The 23,995-nt window shown below is 42.2% G+C and overlaps 1 protein-coding gene across 3 annotated transcripts in view; it reads right to left on the reverse strand.

Annotated features, from left to right (window-relative positions):
• Nucleotides 1–23,995, reverse strand: part of BRPF1 (bromodomain and PHD finger containing 1) — a 36,517-nt gene that overhangs the window by 3,500 nt on the left and 9,022 nt on the right. Inside the window, exons 4-11 of one of the 3 annotated variants that reach the window (XM_030208167.1) lie at nucleotides 21,254–21,410; nucleotides 20,135–20,224; nucleotides 18,208–18,336; nucleotides 17,272–17,400; nucleotides 12,544–12,856; nucleotides 5,899–6,213; nucleotides 3,608–3,895; nucleotides 2,269–2,416 (exon numbers count right to left, since the gene is read on the reverse strand). In XM_030208167.1, coding sequence (XP_030064027.1) covers nucleotides 2,269–2,416; nucleotides 3,608–3,895; nucleotides 5,899–6,213; nucleotides 12,544–12,856; nucleotides 17,272–17,400; nucleotides 18,208–18,336; nucleotides 20,135–20,224; nucleotides 21,254–21,410 — 1,569 coding nt within the window. Of the gene's footprint in view, nucleotides 1–2,268; nucleotides 2,417–3,607; nucleotides 3,896–5,898; nucleotides 6,214–12,543; nucleotides 12,857–17,253; nucleotides 17,401–18,207; nucleotides 18,337–20,134; nucleotides 20,225–21,253; nucleotides 21,411–23,995 lie in introns of all 3 variants that reach the window. The other 2 variants (XM_030208166.1, XM_030208168.1) reach the window with 2 other exon arrangements.

A 23,995-nucleotide genomic window follows, 5' to 3' on the forward strand; every position in this document is an offset into this window, starting at 1 on the left:
GTGAAATCGTTTATTTACTATACCGTTATTTATTGCATTTGCAAAAACAAAACGGTTTACACTTTATAAATTATATATATCCACACTAACACATATATTGGAAATCCATTAATCAATAGTAAAGCACAGCAAACAATCATTCATGCTAGAAAGGTGAGTAACAGTTGCAATGCTCATGCATACTGCTATTAATCTATGCTACGTATCAAATGTATATTTAATTCATCTAAAAATTCCTTATCATATATTATTTCCAAATGTATCGTTAAAAAAATATGTTTTTAAACGTTTTCAAAAGTTGATAAATGATTCTTCTAATCCAATGTTTTATGGAAGACAGTTCCAAAGTGTTGGAGCCAAATAAAAGAAAGTGGATACTTGCGTAGATTCCCATCTTGCCCTCCTTAACGGTGGAATAGTTAGTCTATTGACTGTGAGTGATCGTAGCGTACGTGGCAGTGTGTATGGTATGGTTAAATTAGCTAGATATGATGGTGTTCATGACTGTAATGCTTTATGTGCCAGGGCAAGAATCTTGAATTTTATTCTCAATTCGATGGGGAGCCAGTGAAGCTGATATAGAAGAGGTGTAATCCTATCGTATTTGGATGCTCTGCAGATAACCCGAGCTGCCGTGTTTTGTATCATTTGTAAGCGTTTTAAGTTGGCCTTTGTAAGCCCTGCATAGATAGTATTACAATAGTCCAAGTGGGTGATGATGTAGGCATATGTGAGGGTCCATAGCGAATCTTTGTCGATTTGAGTTTCTAAGAGATCGTATCTTCCGTTAGTGATAAAAGGATTGTTTTACAACATCCGATATTTGTTCAGTGAATGTTAACGTCGAATCAATAATGACACCAAGATACTTAAAAGATTTTACCGTAGGTATCTTTTTATTAAACAAGGTAGGTATTAATGATGGTATTGGTCCATGCCCCGTTATCCAAGATGTTATTGTCTAGTCTTGATTTAGCATTAAATGGTGTTTTGTGAGCCATTTGGCAACTTCGTCAAGGCAATTTTGAATCGGCATCAGATCAATATTTAACGGTTGTACATAAGGAATAAGAAGAAAGTCATCAGCATATGAATATGAAATGGGTCCCGGTAGGGGTTGTCTGCAGCTAAAGTTAAGTGCTTCCAATTTTTCTGCTCTGATTATGAATAGGTTGAGGAAGTGAAGAAAGTTCTTGCTTCCTGAAGAGAGCAAGCTTTCGTTTCAATTTAAAAACTTAAGTACAATTTAAAAATTGCAAAGAACAATATATAGAGGAGGTTTGTGGCCAGTGATAGAGATGAACAGCTGAGAACAGAGCTGAGCTGGTTATTTGCTAACATACTGGCAATTATACAGCCTAAGCTAGCTGAGGTCTTTTCTTCCTGTTTTTAATAATTATAAAAAAGTGTTTGTTGTAGGCACTTTATCACACAAGTGTTAAGGGAATATTAAGCTCCACTTAGATGTTGTTGGTATTAGTATTAGGACTTGTAAATGTCTTTCTCCATTTTTTTTTAAATTTACAAGTATTAATTCAAGCCATTCACAAATACAGTACTCAATAAAATGCTGTTTATTTAATTCTGTGTCTACTGAAATGCCACTGCCCACCTGCAGGACTGGTTTATGAATCTGACATTTGTTTTTCCACCAGTGAATGCTAACAAAGAGCCTCTTTTACAAAGCCGCGCCAGCGATTCCTATGCGGTAAATGAGAGGAAAACCATTCAATTCCTATGGGCTTCCTCTCATTTTCCACACAGGAATTGGTAGCACAGCTTTGTGAAAGAAGCTCAAAGTTTGGTTGGAGGTCATTATAGGTTGTAGCTTTAACAATTCACAAACTCCTGTCTCTCCAGACATCAGGAGTTTTATTTATTTTGGTACATTTATACCCCACATTTTCCCACTATAGCGAGCACAAAGTGGCTTACAAAATTACAAAGGATTACAATGCATAGAGGGTAGTGACACTAATGTGAAAAGTAGTAGTAGATTGAGAACCAGGAGGCCAGGGTTCATATTCCACTGATGCTCCTTGTGACCTTGGGCAGGTCACTTCACCCTCAGGCAAAAACCTAGGCGTGCTCGCAGATTTAGTAAAAGGACCCTTTAGATTGTAAACCCTCTGGTGACAGGCAAATACATACTGTACCTGAGTGTAACTCACTTTCTGCAACGACTGAAAACAAGTGAGCTTAAATCCAAATAAAAGAAAGAAAGGAATCCTGAGCAGGCATGTGGCAAGTGGTCATGGAAGCAGTTACCTGGTTCTGTCCGAAGCAGCGCTGCTGCTGCTGCTGGTGCTGGATTCAGATTCAGAGCTACTCCGTGGCAGATTGCAGTCATTCCGGTAAACCAGGAAACTTTTCTTCACTGGTTGATTACTGCTACTGAAACCGTTTGCTGGTAAGTCTGCAGCCCAGGAAACATGAAGGGGGGAAAAAACCCATTCAACATCAATAATCTGCACTGGGAGCTGCCAGTAAATTATATTCCAAATGCTGCTAGCGGAATGCTCAAAGTTTTGTGATTGCTTTGGCACTGTGCTCATTTGAAAAAGTAATTCCACAGTCCAACCTACCTCATACCTTTCAGGCCTTAACTTGCTCTCCCAACCCTCTCCTTTACTTCCCCTTTCACAACTGTGAACTAATTTTCTAAAGTCTCTAATGAGTTAGACAATTTAGTTGAAAGAATGCATCAATTAACCACATTCAGTCTTTTTCAAAACTATCCCTCTTAAGGCAATTTTTTTGGTGGGGGGGGAGGTGGGAGGAAACAAAAACCCTACAGATGTTCAGATATTTGTGTTCCCCAGAAAAAAAAGACAATTGTTTTTTTTGACCCCCATATTCAGAGAGGTCCTCTCACTTCAGGCAGGTAGCTGCATAGTAGCTAGTGAGCAGAGCTGACATGGGAATGAACTGGTTTAGTTTAACTCTGTAGGTAAGATGGAAGAAACTTATTGGTCTTCTCTAAGCACCAATGCTGAAAATGTGTGTGTGTGTTAGTGGGGTGGGGTGGGGGCTATGCTTAACAGGCTGAGGGGAGATATGATACAGGTCTATAAAATAATGAGTGGAGTGGAACAGGTAGATGTGAATCAATTGTTTACTCTTTCCAAAAATACTAGGACTAGGGGGCACGCAATGAAGCTACAAAGTAGTAAATTTTTAATACGAATCGGAGAAAAGTTTTCTTCACGCAACGTGTAATTAAACTCTGGAATTTGTTGCCAGAGAATGTGGTAAAGGCAGTTAGCTTAGCCGGGTTTAAAAAATGTCTGGACGAATTTACTAAAGGAAAAGTCCACAGAACATTATTAAATTGACTTGGGGAAAAATCCACTGCTATTTCTGGGATAAGCAGCATAAAATGTATTGAACTTTTTCAGGATCTTGCTGGGTATTTGTGGCCTGGATTAGCCACTGTTGGAAACAGGATGCTGGGCTTGATGGACCTTTCGTCTGTCCCAGTGTGGCAATACTTATATGTGTGAAAGACTGGTCACTTCCCTTTCCGAAACCCTACAGTCTCCTTGTTTTAACCTGTTGAGTTAAAAATGTCACATGATCCTAACTTGTGGGAGATCACTGCACTTACCAAGAGAGGCTTCCTCTGTGGACTTGTCACTATCACTGTCTGAGCTAGAGCTGGGGCGGGGGCTCCTCCCTCTTTTGCGCTGTCTTTGTGATCCCCCCATCACTGGGAGCTGTGGAGGTCCCACTGAACTCCCACCTTGCCCTGGAGCTATCTGGTTGTCCCGGTTCTTTGGGGGGCGTCCTGGCCGTTTTGGAGGACCTGCAGTTTTGGGGTTCTTCTTGGAGAAAAGGACAGAGGTCCTTCTGCCAACTTCATGTGCTGGGGTGGAGGAAGAATTTGAGCCAAGTCCTGCAAGAAAAAAATGGAGAACAGAAACTGAGTACAAGAAAATGGAAGAACAGAGGCACAAGAAAAGAAAGGGAAAGGCATGAGAGGGCTACAGAGTGTACTTTATATCAAATAAGCAGAGCAGCACCTGGAACCCACACTTACAAAGAACAAAAACTCTCGCTTGCTTTTCAGTAGTCCCTTTCCTTATAAAGGACAACGCTTCTGCATGGTCTCAACTACCTTTTAAAATAAGCTCCCTGACCATCAAGAACATAAATGGCGCCACATGTTTAATGAATTTGCTTTATTAAATAGAAAATTAGAAGGTTTCCCAAATAATTTATCAAACTATACAGTACTTAATTACAATTGTACAAAATAACTTAATATTCAAATTATAATGAATCTGCCTCAGAGAGATACCAATTGGGACAGGCCTGCTTTGAGAATCAAATACCAGTGCATGAAACTATCAAATTCCTGAGGGTATAGCAAAACCCCAAATATGGGAGTCTAATAGAAAAATGCATCAAGAATACTAAATGCAGACATGATTTGTGCACTCATCTGAAGAAACCCTCTTTTTTTCTGAAAGAGGTATCTGTGAAACTAAGGCCAAAGACGAGGAAGCCTCTTGATGCCCAACTTGTTTCAAATGTATGGTGCTTTCCATCAAAGCCCTGTACAAATCAAATAAACTACACCGATAAAATGAAAGTTTAACACCTCTCTTCTAAAAAAAATCTTGAAAAAAAGGAACCATTTTCAGTGGTTGCTGTAGCCAGGGCCAAGGGCCTCTGATTGTAATGGGGTTTTAGTAGACCTTTATTTCTTAGTGTGGGGGGTCACGAGAACATGCTAAAGAGTTATTCAGACCGATATCTGCTTTCACAAGGCTGGGAAGAAGCAACTACTCTGCAGTAAAATTTGCTATTATTTATCTTGAGATTTTCCCTCTGGACACTGTAAAGCTGTCATGGGCACAGGATTTAACACATAGCTAGCCAGCTACTGAAGCCCAGAAAGGCAAACCACACACTGGAAACCCCAAAGTAAGGGGGCATTTCTATATAAAAAAAAAAGGGGGGGGGATTTTATCACCAATATTTAACTATACTTAAGCTCCCTTGCTGCACTACAATCCTGAAAGGAGACAACAGCCCTGATCGCCTCCAAAGTCAATTTAAATAATGTTCTTGTTGTACTTAATAAATTGCCCAGGGAATTATCAAAGGGTAAATTCACTATGGATAAGAGAATGGAGGAGTAGCCCAGTGGTTAATGCAGTGGACTTTGATCCTGGGGAACTGGGTTCGATTCCCACGGCAGCTCCTTGTGACTCTGGGCAAGTCACTTAACCTTCCATTACCCCAGGTACAAATAAGTACCTGTATATACTGTGTAAATCGCTTTGAATATAGTTGCAAAAACCTCAGAAAGGCGGTATATCAAGTTCCATTCCCTTATATTACTGAGAGCACTATGAGGTGTGAGAAGTAAACAGCCTTCTTTCATCAGAAATGAAAGGTTTGTATCAATCAGATGGGTTCTATCTCTTAATCTAGTGCTTATCAACCCTCTCCTGGAGGCGTATCTAGCCAGTCAGGTTTACAGGATTACTATGAAAACTGTCTCTGAATTCAAATAAACTAGGGACAAGTACATAGGATTTCTAAGGGAGAACAGATGACATGGGTGGGCAGACTGGATAGGCCATATGCTCTTTATCCGCCTTCATTTTTCTTGGTGTGCCTCTAGGAGAGGGTTTAGAAGCACTGACCTAAAATACGTTTGGGTAAATCTCGCAGATGAAAAGATTACAAGATAGCTACTGCACCTTATTTTTGAAAGTCTGAGATCACTGGAACAGAAGCCCTAAAACCTTCTCTGCTCTTAAAATTAATTGCCTCCAGAGTTGTTGCTTAGAAAGGGCTTCACCAAAACACACACATCATCGTAACAGAAATGCAGAAGCGGGTCCAAGTGTCAGAGGAGAACGCTGAACTAGCCCTGGTTAGTACCTTTCCCAATCTCCTGACTGCTGCTCTCTTCTGCAGCACTGTCTGTCTGTCCATCCTTTTCAGAAGGGCCACGTGATGGCAGGACACCCCTCCCAGGCATGTTGTGCCTATCCAGTCCATCCCGCCCAGACTCCCGCTGGTGGGCAATTTTACGTCGGATGACTGTGATCTCCTTTTTAATCATCTTGGCACGGCGTGAGCGCCCAATGCTGTGCTTTCCGGCGTTCACCTCATCCAGTTGCTCCAGAAGGATCTTCAGTTGCTCTTCTAAGGGGAGACGCTTCCTGTTCTCGGACAGCGGCATCCGATCATCCTCTGAACAGCACAGAAAGGGAGAGAGATGTTAAGAAGCTAGTGGCTCACTCTTCTCTCAAACTTAGCCCATCTTCCTGCATGTGAGCCTCGGCAGTACCAAGCAAGTGATGTACAGAGCAGAGATATCAATGGTAAACCCAAGTAGTACAGGTGACAGAATAACGCGTGTACAAGGTTAAAAATAGAATTATGTTTCTTGTTTGAAGTTGTCTGTTGATTCATTCAGTAAAGCTTCCTGCCCTTTAGAGAAAAAAGGGACTACGATCCTGCCAAGAAAGGCAGAAGACAACATTTTTTTCTGGGGTAGGAACAAAATTTAGGGGTAGATATTCAGCCAGAGGCAGTGAGTGTTTTTTTTGTAGCCGCCGCAGGTGTTATTCCCGGTATATTCAATGCTGGGCCCCACACTGAATATCTGGGTTTACACGTCCAGCTATCTCTTATACGGTTAAATGCGATTATGTGGTACTTAACCACATAAATGCTGATTCCACCCCTGTTTTCAGTTTAGCATTCTGTGGTGATATTCAGTGGTACCAACTTAAGTGCCGCTGAAGTCTTGCACACAACTAAATTGGCCAGGAGTTGTTTCTGGCCAGGTTAAATCACTTTTGAGTATCGACCCCTTAGATTTTATATTATATATAAAATTTATCCAAATGGAATGGCGGTGCCTTTTTCTTTTCACTTAATAGCCCATCTTTTCAGGGATACTTCTGCAAGACAGAATCATTGGTATGGCGCCAAGGAACAAGAGGAGCATGAAAATTAATGTGAACAAGTGCAAAGTGATGCACTGGGTGAAAATAATCCTATCGTGTAGACAATTCGTATTTGGAGCTGTTATAGACAATATACTGAAATCCTCGATTCTTTGTGCAGCAGTGGTCAAGAAAAGCAAGTACAGTATTAGGAATTATTTGAAAAACAAAAAATGAGAATATCATAGCCTCTATATGAATCCAGATTGGGACAGTACCTTAAATATAAAGGGGTCGATATTCAAAGCGATTTAACCCGCCAAAAACACCTCCTGGCCAGTTACTGTTGAGGGCTAATCGCTAATTTTCAGCACCACTTAACCGGTTAGTGCCAAACTGAAAACCGGCTATTTTGGGGGCATTTCAGGGGTGGAGTTGGCACTTGGCCGGTTAAGGAGAAATTAGATCTCGGCTGATCATTTTCTTTCCATCAGTCCTTACCACTGTTCAAGAACCTGTGGGATAGTAGGTGAATATAGAGAACTGGAAAACTGAGTTGAGACATCTCTCTTGGCATTCAGTCCAGCTCCTCAGTATTTACATAGATAAGCAGTAAGGATAAACTCAGAATAAACACAACAACCTTCTGAAAGAGGGCATCTGCGATACTAAGGCCACAGGTGAGGAAGCCTCTCGATAGAATGCTTCGTGGCCCTAGTTTCAAACGCATGGTGCGTACAAATCAAATAAACTACACAGATAAGGCTAACACCTCTCTTCTAAAAAAAATCTTGAAAAAAAGGAATCATTTTTAGTGGCTGCTGTAGCCAGGACCAAGGGCTTCTGGTTGTAATGAGGTTTTAAGCAACTCACTAACCGAACACTAATCAGATGAGCAAAACGTGTGGACCTCTCTCATCTCTGGGCAACTTGTAGAGCACAAGAGATATGCAGGGAAGAACAATGCAAGGTGACCAGTCATTATTTGACCCATTGCTTTGTATCAACTAAACATCTCAGAAACCTCGGGCAGGTCTCTGGAATAGTGGGAAGGACTAATGGAAAGAAAATTATCAGGTAAGACCTAATTCCTCCTTCCATTATGCAGCTTCCTACTATTCTAGAACCTGTGGGTGGGATCCTGGCATCGCTGCCCTGAGGACTGAAGCCCCATAACTGGCTTCCGAGTGCACCACAACGCCCACCATGTAGTGCATAGCAAAGGTATGCAATGTCGACCACTTCGCCACCCTGCAAATATCCACCGGAGACAGTAAGGCAGTCTCCACCTAGGATTCCACTGTACACATCATAGAACAAGCCCGTAGTGCCTGAGGAGCCTGCTTCCTCACAAGCAAATAAGCTGATGTGATAGTCTGCTTCTGCTATCTTAACAACTGTGGGCTTAGAAGCCATGAGGCCAAGCCTCTGTTTACCAAAAAGCATAAACAGTCTGTTTGATTTGTGAAACTCATTCATGACTTCCAGATATCTAATAAGGCCTCTATGCACATTGAGAAGCTTCAAGGAAGAATACTAAGCCTCCTCGCCCTCTCTGCAAAAGGATGGAAGCTCCACAGATTGGTTGAGAAGACATGTTGATATCACTTTGGGAAGAAAGGAACTGTGTGCAAGGAGACCCCTGCCTCTGAAAAGCAGAGAAAGGGATCCCAAGAAAGAGCCTGAAGCTTCAAAACCCTGTGTGCCAACGCAACAGCCACCTAGAACGCTGTCTTTAGCCTAAGATCTCTCAAAAGGAGGCTTCTGAAGAGCCAGAAGGACTAAATTAAGGTTCCACTCTGGACACGGCATAAGAAAAGAAGGCTGGAAGTGGCCTGCTCCCCACAAGAATCAAATTATTATTATTTATCACATTTGATATACCGCTCAATAATAAATACTAATAATTTGATTCTTGTGGGGAGTCTGACCCTGAAACCGGCCAAAGCCGCTACCTGAACTTTTAGAGAACCCAACGCCAATCCTTTCTGAAGCCCTGCCTGGAGAAACGCTAGGATAAGCGCAATCCAAGTGGAGAAGGGAGAAAGTCCATGCTCAGAACACCAGCCCTCGAACGTTCTCTACACCCTCGTGTATGCCACGGATGTAGAGCATTCCAAGCCTGAAGCAAGGTAGAAATGACTGAATCTGAACAATGTTTTTCATCTCAAATGACCAAAGGGGCATGGATTCTCCATGAGCATCGGACCTTGCTTCAGTAGGCCGTGTACCTGCGGAAGACAGACAGGATCCCCATCCAGTAGTCAAATCAGGTCTGCATACCACAGCCTCAGTGGCTAATTCAAGGTCACGAGAATTATCCAACCCCGATGCAATGCAATCCTTTTCAACATGCGGCCTACCATGGGACAAGGATGGAAGACATACAGTAGATGTGTCTCTGGCTAGGCCTGCAGTAGGGCGATTGATCCCCATCGAGCCCAGTTCTTTCCCATGGCTGAAGAACTTGGGCACTTTGGCATTTCTTTTGCTTGCAATTCTGCCATCCAGAAGTAGAGAACCCCATCAGTTCACTATCAGCTGAAAACACTGGCTGAACAGTTCAAATTCTCCCATTTCCAAGGAGTGCCTGCTGACAAAGTCCGTCTCCACATTCCAAGACCCAGTGATGTGAACTGCCGATAAGCCTACATCACCATCGGATGGCTGTGGGTCTCACCTTGCTTATTGATATATGCCACTGCTGTCACATTGTCTGAGCCCTTTCCAGAAAGGGAACGAAGACACAAGTCATTCTGCACTGGCCTGAGCTCCAAGCGACTCCTGTTCCTTCCCATTCTCTCCAGTAAACCTCTTTCCTTCTCCTTTTTTTTTTGTTAAGGTTGTTGTGCTGGAAAAGGAGAGCTCCACAGGAAACAGGGGAGAGGTGATGGGAGAGAAGAAATAAATTTGTGGGATACCAGAGACAGGGATCTGAAGATCTTCAGGTATGACTATGTAGACTCAAGCCACCTGCAAAGCTCAACTGGGGACCAACTGAACCAGGAGCAAATCACTCAGAACCATAGGATGAAAAAGCGTGTCTTACCCCAGATGAGAAAGGATCAGGACCGATACCATCCACCTGCTGGAGATATAAAACACTGAGGAGCCAGACAGGATGCCAAGAGAGATAGGTCTCAGCTCAGTTTTCTGTCTCCACCTGCTTGTTGGTGGACACAGTTATCCTACAGGTTCTGGACTAGTGGAAAGCTATATAATGGAAGTGCTGATATTTAGCACTTAACCAGCCAAATAGGACTGCATAAAAGTCAATCCTATTTTTATGCAGTAACCCATAGCCGGGTAAGTGCCGAATATCAAATTTAACTATGTGTTAGCCTGCTCCATAAACCTGGAATTCCAATGCCGGTGCTTGGGCGTAGCCCAGTACTGAATTTACAGGTTTAATGTTGCTTGCTACTGGCTGAATATTGGGCTCAAAATATTTATAGTACAACTAGAAAAGGTACAGAGAAGGGTAACAAAAATGACAAAGAGGATGGAATGGCTTCCTTATGGCTACACTAAATAACGCCAGGAAGAACTTTTTCACAGAGAGAGGGTGGTAGGTGCCTGGAATGCCCTCCTGCGAGAGATGGTGGAGATGAAAATGGTAACGAAATTCAGAAATGCGTGGGATAAACACAAAGGAATCTTGTATGGAAGGCATGGAGCCAAACAAGCTTAGCGGTGATTAGATGGCAACACCAGTAATTGAGAAGCAAAGCCAGTGCTGGGTTGACTTCTATGGTCTGAGGACAAATCGAGATCAACTATATATTTATTTAGAACATTTGTATCCCACATATTCCCAACATAGCAGGCTCTAAGCGGCTAACAACATGAATGGAAGGAACAACATATTAATACAATGGCAGAATAGACAGTAAGGAACATCTTGGGGGGGGGGGGGGGGAAGACAACAGGGAGGACAAATGAGGGACAGCAGGGAATTAAGTAGCAGAGGAGTAGGTTTTAGGAGTAGATACATCTAGCTCCTTCTCTACCTGTTTTCAAATCTATGCTGAAAACCCACCTTTTCACCACTGCTTTTGGCTCCTAGCCACTACTCAATTGCCCTCCCCTTGTTCCTTTCTCACCCAGTACTTCCCTCGCCCTTAATTGTCTTGTCTGTATCTTTTAGATTGTAAGCTCTATGAGCAGGGACTGTCTCTCTGCGTCAGGTGTTCAGCGCTGCATGCGTCTGGTAGCGCTATACAAATGCTAATAATAATAATAGATATATATGTAGTATCACATCGTACTTTATGCTATGAGCTTATGTTGTTGGGCAGACTGGATGGACTGTACTATGATTAATACTTTTCCACTTAAAGACATGACTGAGAAGGGATATGCCATAGGTTTATAAAATATTTTTGTAGCGCCGGAAATGGTGTGTGCTAGGGGTGCAAACTGCTGCTTTAGCCCGGCGGTACTTCTGGTTTAGCCAGTGGTAAGCCCGCTTAGTAAAAGACCCCCCCCCCCCATGTGCCCGCTGGTCTTGATTCTTTGCCCAGTTAGAGGGCCTGGATATTATTTATTTTTTAAAATCTTTTTAGTTTTCTTTTGGGTGTGTGATTGTTTTTATGTATTTTTGTTCACCGCCCTGTATAAGGGTGGCTTATAAGTAATAAATCCAATCCAATATTCATTTAAGGAGATCTGCTCTCAAGCTTAAAAAGTTGCTTAAGCCAGTGGTTCCCAAACCTGTCCTGGGGACTCCGCAGCCCGTCGGGTTTTCAGGATGTCCATAATATTCAAGAGAGAGATTTACATGCAGTGGAGGCAATGCGTGCAAATTTCTCTCGCAAATATTCATTGTGGATATCCTGAAAGCCCCCAGGACAGGTTTGGGAACCACTGGCTTAAGAGGTTTAGAATGAGCACTGCCCTGGAACCAGTAACTTGAAAATAAATACCATGTTGGATCAGAACAGGATCCTGTCACTTGGAAGTCTCTAGCAGACTAGGGACATCCATTCCATGTTGCTTATTCCAGAAGTGAGAAATGCTAATATCCTACGTTTGCCAAGCCAATGAACCCAGAAGATGTCCCTATAGGGGATCATATTAAAGAAATTCTCCAAGGTAAACAAATGTTCCTCTCTGGAGAAGTCCCCTTTTAGAAACTGCCAAGGATTATCCACAGGAAAGCATGTAACGTATGAAGTAAACACACTTTGTGTATTTCAAAGGAAAACGCCATAGGGACTTTCCCTTTAAAATACAAATTTGCAGGCATATGAGTAGACTCAAAAATTGACCTTCCCAAGACCCTATTACATATGCTTGAACTGCATAAAAATGCATGTATTTTAAAAATATTTTCTCTTTTTTTCTGAAGATGAAGCTTTGGAACCAGTTGCCAAAAAGATACTAGACAGGTCAATTGAGTTTTTATGTACAGTACTGAAAAAGCAAATGGATGTTTTCTTGGCAAGTTAAAACAAATGTTTGATATTTGTTGTTTGCACACAGTGCATGAATTTCCTGAAAAAAAAAAACCCCTGAATTTGAGGGATGTGTTTTCTGTTCTAGTGAATCTATGCGTTCTATATTTCACTGAAGAGTAACTGCCCCCTTCCTATCCTCTAAGCCCCCCGTAAATATACTCATCCCCCACCATTCTCAGCACTGCGACGGCCAATCTCATCTGCCAAGGTGGAACGGGGAACGTGCATTCCTGTCTCAAAGTCAATGCCGATCTTCTCAGCTTGTCTGCGAGCCTGACGCAGGACTGCCCCTCCCTGTTCCTGTAGCCGTATAGCAGCACGGTAGAAGATGGTGTCCTTAGCATTATACTTCAGGCAGTTGCTAACAATAAGCTTGAAATCTTCCTCAAATTGGTCAAAGTTCAGGTAGCGATAGGCCTCCAAGTTCTGCTTCATGGTTTGGAAATCCATGGGTTTCTTGATGTGCTCCAGATAGTCTGGTACCTGTGTGGATAGAGCATAAAAGGCTAAAAGAATGGAAGTCACTTACACAAATAACCTATTCTATGAAATATAACTTATTCATCACTTTATTGTTTATTGAACATTTCTATGATGGTAATAGCACATTCTCTGGTGCAATATTCCATCAGAACGTCAATCTGCACGTGGAAAATATTCACACTAGGTAAGCTGTAGATGGTGAACCTCATTCCCATCACTACTAGAAACAAAGAAAAATGAAGGCAGACAAAGACCATCTCTGGGAAAAGGTGACTAAAAATAGCAGAAACAAACAAAACAAATTAGGTTTTAATGAATGTTGTTGTTAGAGCAAACAATTTGTAATTGAACAGTCCAAACTCCCCCAACCCTTTTATGTGAAAAAAAAAAAAAGTTCAAACTACTTATGGACCCATGACATGAAAAATTTAGATCCACTACTTTAGTCACCTTTTTCCCCAGAGACGGCGATATATGACTTATCTAGTCTGCCCATCCATAGCATCTACTATCCCTTCCTCTCCCTTAGAGATCCTATGTACTTGTCCCTGAGGCACTGTCCAGCTGTTTGGCCACAATCAAAGAGGGGCATTTTCGATATGACGTCAAAGTCCGACTTTAGATATTTTGCAAAAAACATCCAAAATCTGAATACGAAAGAAGGTCATTTTCCAAAAAGAAAAACGTCCATCTTTTCTTTTCAAAAATATTGTTTTTAACAAGGTTTTATGCTTTGGATGTTTTGTGTTTTTGGTCCATTTAAAAAAGAAAAAAAAAAAGGCGAAGTGAAAAAGGTAGAAAATTGGGATGTAGGAGGGGATCACTTTTTGGATGTTTTTCTTCTTTTGAAAATGAGCTCCAAAGTCTTTTTATATGGCAAAGTCATCAGATTTTCAAGTAATAAGTAGTTTTGATATCAACTATATATTTAGAGAGCCAAGGACATGTGTCAGTTGGTGAAACAGCTGAGATGCTGTTACCTCTTATCTTTTGACCACAAGATTTCAAATAGTTTGATGTGATTACAGCAAACAATGGGATATATAATGGTTCACAGTTTTTCTGAAATCCAAAGTTGAATATCCCACCTGCTAGCAATGAGGCATCTTTCCACATGTACCGTGAAAGCTGAATGTTCACAACTGCAATTTCTTTTTAAGTGGCAATTCACTAGGATTATTGCTAAGGGTATGCAGGGCAAAAACATTCATTAAAAATTTTTTTTTTCAATTTTTATATTTTTTCCATTAGGTTTCACTTTTCATTTCAGTCAATTTCATTCCATTTTACTACATGGTAATATGAAATAACATGCGTTAAATGCACTATCACACACTTACAAAATAGTGCCAGCTAAAATGGAACCAAATTTTGAAAATGCATATTCGCAGATGAAATGCTCCTCACTCAGAAGTGCCAGTGCCAATATATTCAGTCTGGCTCACATTTTAACTTGTCATGGAGCCAGAACAAAAAAACAAATACACTGCTATGCTTGCTGAATGACTTTGGTGCCAAAGGACAGGAAACAGGAACACCTCTCCACGGAATGTCAAAGAAGACAACGCAAGAGCAGAGGGTGACAAACTGACTCCAAGCCTGGAAGATGATATGCAAAAATCCTTTATTCAGTTGCACCAGATGAAATGACCTGACATGGGTCTGTGTTTCGGCAGGCGCAACCGTCTGCTTCAGGGATCAAATGAGTAACTGTATATGAAAGTAGCATGACAATAAGAACAAATGTATTATAAATATATTACACTAGTAAAAAAGGCCCGTTTCTGGAATGAATGAAACGGGTGCTAGCAAGGTTTTCCTGGGAGTGTGTATGTTTGAGAGAGAGAGAGAGAGCCAGAGTGAATGTGCGGGTGTGTGACAGAGTGAGATTGTCTGTGTGACAGTGTGTGTGTGAGAATGAGAGTGTATGACAGGGCCCCCTCCCCTGTTCCTAATGCCCCTCACCCCGTTCCCTCCCCTCCTTTTCCTCCTCCTTCCCACACTTTGGGTTCCTTAAGGCTTTCAAAAGTCTATGTACCCCCGTGGCCCTAACGCCCAGTATCCGGATACCCCACCGCTTTCCTCCTCACCCCTCCCCCAAGATGTAATACTTTCACGTCCTTCATTTTTTTTTAAAGTGTCCTATCTACCCTGTGTACAAATGCCCGGCATTCAGATTGTGTTCCTCTCGTAAATTTTCATTTCTTTCATTCATTCAGAACTTGCCCCCCCCCCCCCCCAAACACTTTTGGTTCCTTCAGTCTTTTAAAACTCTCCTATGTACCCTGTGTGCTAATGGCCAGCATTCAGATTGTTTTCCTGTCCCAAATTTGCATGTCTTTCAGTCATTCACAACTCCCCCCCCCCTTCTCCAGTTTAACACTTTCGTTTCCTTCAGTCTTTTAAAACTCTCCTATCTACCCTGTGTCCTAATGGCCAGCATTCAGATTGTTTTCCTTTCCCAAATGTTCATGTCTTTCAGTCGTTCAGAACTTCCCCCCCCCCCCCCCCCCCCCCATTTAACACTTTGGGTTCCTTCAGTCTTTTAAAACTCTTCTATCAACCCTGTGTCCTAATGGCCAGCACTCAGATTGTTTTGCTTTGCCAAATTGTCTGTCATTGATGTCACTGAGGTTAGTGCCTGCCTGCCTAGCAGGCACGGTCCCAAGCACATCCTGTTGGAGGTGAGAATTATTATATAGGATTAATAAACAATTTCAAAAAGTGATTACAATAAAAAACACTTTGATTCAAAAACATATAATTGTTAAAAGGTGGACTCGTCGAGTTATTCATCTGGTGCTACTGCATAAAGGATTTTTGCACATCATCTCCTAGGCTTGGAGTTAGTTTTTCACCCTCTGTTCTTGTGTTGCCTTCTTTGCTGAATGACTTTGCCATTTATAACTATATGTGTGGTTTTTGTATCATTCTGCATAGACAGGTGTACATTCCAAAGAGGATTCTTTTAGCCCATAATTCCCAAAACTGCCTTTTCTGTTTTATGAGGTGGAAAAGATGGACTGTGTCAGGAATAGGTGCCCTGGAATCACTGCAGAGCCTGAGTGCTAAGCATACGCAACATCAGCTTAGAACTGGTCAGCAGAAAAAAAAAACCAAGGGAAACCCAGGCTAAAACACTTTTTGCACTGCTTTGAGGCACTCCGTTAGGATATGCAAAGGTAAAAAGCAGGATAATGAAATCTATGGTGCTATAAAGATTGCAATTTTAAGCTTCAGGTTGGTATGAGCAGCTTTCATTTTTCTGGAAGTATTTTGATATTACATACAGGAAGAGACCAGTGCTTTTATAAGACGTCATTCTGCACTGGAGGTCATGGCGCACCAGAGCTTAAGATCATAGTTTCTGTATCTGTAATATCCATTTCAAATAATAACCTGAGGGAATTCTGCACAACTGTACACTGCAGAATTCTTTCCAGGCAGTAGCAGCTCACATGCTTCTGCACCACCCCCACCCTTCACAGCATGTCAATCGTATGGCAAGATGAGGGGGAGAGCAGCTGCATTGGGTTACGTCCTCCTCTGCCATCTGGAGTAATAATGCCGATTTGAACTGCACATTTGTATGGTATCCTGCATGGTTCAAACCAGCATTCTGACTCTGGCTGCTTGATCTGTACTGGACAAACAGTAATACAGTATTGTGAGGGGGGGTGGGGGAGCAGGGAAGCAAACCTACTGCCTACCATGAGCAGTACAGAAGCAAAGAACATGGTGTTGGGGGGAGAGAAAAACAGAACTTAAGGAAGAGCAGAGGAGGGAATGAAAGAGAGCACTGGGAGTCTGGCTAGGGATTTAGGAGAGAGAACTGGAGAAGGCAGCGAGGCTTTGGAGTCTTGCTGGGGTGGGGATGGGTGACTGGATAAAGTCCTATGTAGGGCAAGGGAGCTGAATGCATGTGAAGAAAGAGGTTGGGGGAGGGGGGGAGGGCACAGAGAAAGCTGAGATTTGTCCGCCCTGGAGAGGTGTCAAGCGAAATCTGTTGGGAGAGAGAGAGAGGGAGGGAACTGGGGAGGGTATAACCTGAAAAAAATGAGATTGCTGGGAAGGGTCACGCCTGAGGAAAGAGAAAGTGTTGTGGTGGGGGGTGGAGAACCCAAGCCTTACAATGGAGGGCATTCTGCAGAAATATAAGAGCATAGAATTTTAAAATATTGTGTGCAGAATTCCCCCAGTTGCAAAATAACTTTTCACAACCTGTGTTTGTATTCAGTCTAGACACCTGATCAATTTCAGATGCGTCTCAGCTGCCTGGGTCAGCAACAACTGCTAATCCCCCTTGTGGCACTGGAGGATATCTGTTCTGAAATAAAGAGTCAGTTTGATTTGAAGTGCGATATGTGCTATGTAAATTGGGGAGGGGGGATTCTTACTTCGTAGGGTTCTGTTACCTCAGACAGAGGGACCGGCTCACTGAAGATATTGCCTGTGTCCTTCTCCTGAAGTTGTTCCAAAGTCTTGCGGAGGAGAATGAGGAAAGGTGTCAACTGCACTTCCAGTGCCACTTGCTGGATTTTAATCTGCAATAAAGAACACAGTAGATACAAATACTCAATTATTTCCTCCCCTAGCAAAGAAGAACTATTTGCCTTCATGTAATTCCTGATATTCAGGGGGGAAAGTTATCAATGTGGGCTACTGTTATAAGTACATGCCATACTGGGACAGACCAAAGATCCATCAAGCCCAGCATCCTGTTTCCAACTGTGGCCAATCCAGGTCACAAATACTTGGCAAGATCCCAAAAAAGTACAAAACATTTTATGCTGCTTATCCCAGAAATAAGCAGTGGATTTTCCCCAAGTCCATTTTAATAATGGTCTATGGATTTTTCCTTTAGGAAGCCGGCCAAAGCTTTTTTAAAATCGCTAAGCTAACCGCCTTTACCACATTCTCTGGCAACAAATTCCAGAGTTTAATTACACGCTGAGTGAAGAAGCATTTCCTCTGATTCGTTTTAAATTAGCTACTTTGTAGCTTCATTGAATGCCCCCTAGTCCCTCCTAGTTATTAGTAACTAGGTCTCATGGCATAAAATAGCACGAGTTAGTGGTAAAATAACACATCTTAATGATAATCCACATTGATAACTATACCCCTCAGAGAGAAGCTGTAACAAAAACCAACAAAAAAAGGTGGGTAGAACACAAGACTGGCATTTTCAAAGTGAAACCTAGAATAAAGTGATCCAAAGGGACAGGACTGCCAGCTTAAGTACAAGGCTGGCTCTAATTCTTACCAAGACACTGGCAGACATGGAAATGTGCACATCATTATGTAGGTTTCTCAGCCAAGAATACACAAGGAAATGCATATGGGCTAATTACCGTTTCTCTCTTAAGCTTCTCTCGTTTGCGGATTAATTCCACCAAAAGACGTGCTCGTTCCAGGTCATGGCGAAGGCGCTGCCAAGATTTTAGCTGTTCCTTTAGGGCCCAGTTCTTCTCCTCAGAATCCTTTTGTGGAGATGAGAGAAGTGGTTTTAAAGGAGCAATTCCCTTATTGCTGTGTGTCAGTATATCTGCGTTTCTATGATGCAGAAGTTGGGACTGCGTTTTGGGTAATTTTTTTTTTAAAGCTTACTTCTGTTGAAGCTCTGGACTGATCTGGCCCATATTCAGACCTCACGTTTCTTTCACTAGTTCCAAACAACAAATTTCATCTTATTCTATTAATTTTTTGGAGAGTTATTTTGCTCTCAGATAGATGGATAGACATTCTCAACCCTTTCTATATGATTTATTTCCAATACGCCATTGGGTTGGAAAGAATAAAAATGAAATATTTGAGAATTTCCTACCCTGTGCTGTTGGTGTTCAGCATGTGTACTTTTACCTGCACAGCATGGAGAAGTTTCTGGGGCAGAGTTAGAATGAGGATTGCAATAATACATAGATTTTGGTATTTCCAAAATTAAGCAGAAAATGTTATCTGGTAAAAATGGGTGCAAATTTCTAGGGGTGCTTTTTCTTTAGACAGTTTTCAGTGCATATACTTTCATTTTGAAAAACGATGCAAAATCTAGGGGTGACATTACTCTGTATGCAGTGTGTGTGTGGGGGGGGGGTGTTCATAAATACGACGACAATTGCCCTGGGTGCCCACAATATAGAGGGCCTCCAAGCCTACCTGAACTCAAAGGAAAGTAGTCTTTGTGCCTCCTCCCAAATTTATGCCCTGGATCCCAGCAACTTGGGGGGGGGGGGGGGATTTTGAAAAGTGATTTAACTGGGTCAATTGGCTGTTTGCAAACCGCCCCACATCCTCCGGTGCTAGTAACACTATATGCGTTGTTCTTGTGCAGAGATGTCCCTGGGGTAGAAACAGCTATGGATGCACGCAGCTATGCATTTTCAATGTTACGTACACTGTTTTCCTTGGAGAATAATTGACAGAAAAAGCAGGTGCAAATCTCTGTGGGATCTTTTCTTCAAGGCAATTGGTACAAAGCCTGTAAATAAAAATAACTGCAGGCTTTGCAATGGTGCAGGCAGCTTTGAAAGTTGCTCCCATAGCGATCAAGAGAAAGACAACACATCTTTGTATTTATTTTATTGGGATTTATTAACCGCCTGCATGAGTGATTCACCCAAGGCAGTATACAACAAAAGCCATGCTTGGAAATCACATACATTATCACACTCCACCAAATGAGTCTGCTCTTGTCTAGCTTAGGTATCCAGAGTGGTAACTTCCTCCCATTTCTTCTGTTACTTTGAATCTATAGCACAAGCTGCTTTCTTTTTTCTGTGACTCCACAGCTTCGAAACTTGCTGCACATCACTTTATGTGCTGAATCCAGTTAGACTCAATTGTAAAAACATTCTACTTCTCTTTCGCCTATAGTACTGTCACCATCTAGCATAGGTACCAGTATCTACGCAGGGGTTCTCAGTCAGGTTTTCAGGATACCCAAAATGAATATGCACGAGATAGATTTGCATACAGTGGAGGCAGTGCATGCAAATCTATCTCATCCATATTCATTGTGGATATTCTGAAAACCAGACTGGCTTGGTGTCCAAGGACTGGGCCAAGATTGCTAACCAGAATCTCCTACTCTCTCTCTCTATTCATTTAATGTAATTCATATAAATAACTATTTAATTTGATGTAATTTTTAATCCCATTTTCTTTTCCTACTGTTCATTTCCTGTTTCTCCCCCCCCCCCCCTTTAATTTTATACTGTAAACCGCCTTGCTAACTTACCTTGGAAGGCAGTAGAAAGAATATAAATAAACCTTAAAACTTACCTTGTTAGCTGGATCCACAGTGCCATCATCCGATTTACCAATTGCTGCCCAGTGAAGATCTCTGTCATCAGGGATTCGCCATTTCATGTCCTTTTAAGCACAGATATGTACAAGAGAATATCAGTGTTGCGTCATTTCTTATATTTTCTGCTCTATTCAAGTAGAAAGTGATGCAAAATTCAATTCCTACATTACTAATTAAGAGAATGGCCTTGCTATATGATCTCATATAAGATGAAAGCAGCAAAATCTTTTAAGTACATCGCAACAACAACAAAAAAATCTGTGCACTAATTTGTTAGGGAGATTTACTAAATAAATAGCCCATGGCAAAAGGGCAGGACAGATTAGAAAGAAAAGGAATGTCACACTTCAACCCTGAGCAAATCCTAATGACAGAATTTTAGAAATTTGGTGATCGGGAAAACAAGGTTATCTTAAATATCTTGTTTTCATTGGAGGAACATGGCGAAACCGTGACCTGCTTAAGGTCACACAGGGAGTCAGCAGCAGAAAGGAATCTTGAACTTCTGTCCTTAGCATGTCTATGGAATTACAGATCAATGCTCTTATCACTAGATCTCCTTCCATGTACACAAGTCAAGGGGAATACTATAGCTAGATTGCGCAAAATCCTCAAATCGTTCCTATTCAAACAAACCCTCACAAAGAACAACTATATCTCAAACAATTGATTATTACTTGAATTGGTCATTACTCTATTTAGCATTAACTTTCTCTTTGCTTCATGTACAATTTCTCATTCATAATAGATTTTCTAAATGTTAACCACCCATAGCTATCCCAGTATGTTTATGATACTGTATTGCAAAATTGGATTCTTACAAATTATTTTCTTACTCATTATTCTTTGCTATGTATCCTATACTGTTCATTTTAAGCCACATTGAACTCAAACTTGTTTGGGATAATGTGGGATATAAATGTCACAAATAAATAATAGGGCGTTTATAAAGTGGATGTTCATTGAACCCTCTGTGGTGTCAGTGACCTGGGGGTAGAGAAGGCAGCCCACAACGCAGAACAGTGGCGCGATGCTGCCAAACCACCACCCTGAACTTTCTCTTGCGTTTGACTAAGACTGTAGTGTCCGCTTACCTGATCGCAGTTCCTCTGAGATTGCAGGTGGGTTTGTAGACGGCGCAGTAATGGAACACCATTACGAGACTGTCTCTTTAGTGTCCAGTAACTGTGCAACCTCTGCATGAACTGGCTTTTCCTTTGGATGTTTAAACGGTTTGTGATTTTACTGAGCCTGGGAGGGAAAAGAATGACAAAGAGCTAACCATCGACTCTACAGTAAACTGCAGCTGAAGAACTGCTATTTCCATGCACAGCAGGAAGCTGGTAGACTCATGTCAATGTCAGCGCACCACACCTCTTTCACCCCCACCCCCCAAACACATTGGGTCTTATTCAAAAAGGACTTTGTCCTATTTTGTGCCTATGGATAAAACAGTGTTCAATATGACTATTGGAGAAGTTACCCTTAAGATAAAAATGCCTCAGATTAGAAAAGCCTTCCAAAGAATTATTCAACCACTCAGATCTATGACTCACCTTATCTAGGGTGCCTTTTACTAAGCGGAGCTCGCTATACTGGAAGTACCGCCGGGCTACCGCAGCAGCCTGGCAATACTTCCCACCCTTAGCGTGCCGTCGTTTCCGGTGCTACAAAAATTTTTGTAGCGCCAGATTGTACCCGGCGGTAATCAGGCAGCTGCCCGGTTACCACTGAGTTAATGCGGGAGCCCTTACCGCCACCTCAATGGTAGGAAAAGTGCAAATAATCCCACAGAGCTAAGACATAAATTACATGTTGAGTGAGGAAATCTTTTCTCTGATTTGTTTTAACTTTACTACGTAGCAACTTCATTCCATGTCCCTCTAGTCTCTCTCATGAATATTCACTCATGAAAACCTACTGTCTGGGTAGCTTCTAAGAACCACTGCTGCGAAGAAAAGTTGGCACCTACGTTTCTTTACATGACAGGCTCCCATCAAGTGTCCAGTTATAAAACAGCCCTTTTAGAACATGAGAAACCCAGATACTCCCCATTTATACAGAGGGCAGTCAGGTTATGCCAAAAACATAACTATATGTCTGGACACAATTTCCATGTGTAAAAAAATCCATCTAAAACCTCGTTAACTGTGAATCTATTTCTCAAAAAGACAACCTGGTTATAAATGATAGGGTCACCTTTAATTCTAAAGGCTTTTGGGTTACTGCTTTGGACTGATGAAATCAAAACCAAACTGTTCAGCCACAACCATACCAGATACATCTGGAGAGAAAAAAAGGGTGAAACATTTGAAGAAATGCCAAGCATTAATCCCAGGGGTGGATCCGTTATGATTGGGGTTGTGTAGCAGCCAATGGCACTCAAAGTATAGTGTGGGTGGAAGGAAGAATGGATTCAATTAAATATTCTAGAAACTAATGTTCTACAGCCAGTGAAGAAACTGAAGCTGAAAAAAGGATGGATATTTCAAGAAGACAACGATTCAAAACATACCTGACAAATCAACCATGAAGAACTTACAGGAAAGAAAGACAGCAGTCCCCAGACTTGATTATTATTGAAATCTGTGGGAAGATCTCAAACACACAGTTCATGCAAAGGGGACCTAACAATATTTCTCAGCTAGAAGAATTCTGCAAGGAAGAAGGGACAAAATACCCAGAGTAAAAACAGGCAGACTATCAGGGGCTCCTTTTACAAAGTGGTGTTCAATTCCCATGGGCTTCTTCACATTCAGCGCAGCATGTTCATCGGTAGCGCTGCTTTCTAAACGGAGCCCTCAGCCAGCTACAGGAAATCTTTGAAAATGGTTATTTCTGCCAAAGTTACAAAACACGGCATTTTCGAAAGGGACATCCACGTTGCGATTTGGATGTCCTCGCAAAATGTCCTGATCCGGGGGCGGGGAAACCTGTATTTTTGAAACAAGATGGACGTCCATCTTTTGTTTCAATAATACGGTCAGGGACATCCAAATCCTGAAATATGGTCGTCCTTAGACATGGACGTTTCTGATTTTCAGCGATTTTTGAAACCAAGGACGTCCATCTCAGAAATGACCAAATGCAAGCCATTTGGTCGTGGGAGGAGCCAGCATTACTAGTGCACTAGTCCCCCTGACATACCAGGACACCAACCGGGCACCCTAGGGGGCACTGCAGTGGACTTCATAAATTGATCCCAAGTACATAGCTCCCTTATCTTGTGTGCTGAGCCCCCCCCCCCCCCCCCCCCCCCCCCCACACACACACACACCACTACCATAGCCTTTACGGGTGAAGGGGGGCACCTAGATATGGGTACAGTGGGTTTTGGAGGGCTTGCTGCTTCCTCCACAAATGTAGCAGGTAGGGGGGGTATGGGCCTGGGTCCACCTGCCTGAAGTGCACTGCACCCACTAAAACTGCTCCAGGGACCTGCATACTGCTGTCATAGACCTGAGTATGACATCTGAGGCTGGCAAAAAATATTTTGTAAGATATTTTTTGAGGGTGGGAGGGGGGTTAGTGACCACTGGGGGAGTATGGGGAGGTCATCATCGATTCTCTCCAGTGGTCATCTGGTCATTTCGGGCACCTTTTTGTGCCTCGGTCGTAAGAAAAACACGACCAGGTAAAGTCGTCCAAGTGTTCATCAGGGACGTCCTTGTTTCTTTCGATTATGGGTCACGGACGTCCAAGTGTTAGGCACGCCCAAGTCCCACCTTCGTTACGCCGACACGCCCCCTTGAACTTTGGCCATCCCTGCGACGGAAAGCAGTTGGGGACGTCCATCTTTCGATTTATGTTGAAAGATGGGCGTCTTTCTCTTTCAA

The sequence above is a fragment of the Microcaecilia unicolor genome, chromosome 6 (genome assembly GCF_901765095.1).
Source record: "Microcaecilia unicolor chromosome 6, aMicUni1.1, whole genome shotgun sequence".
Lineage (NCBI taxonomy): Eukaryota > Metazoa > Chordata > Amphibia > Gymnophiona > Siphonopidae > Microcaecilia > Microcaecilia unicolor.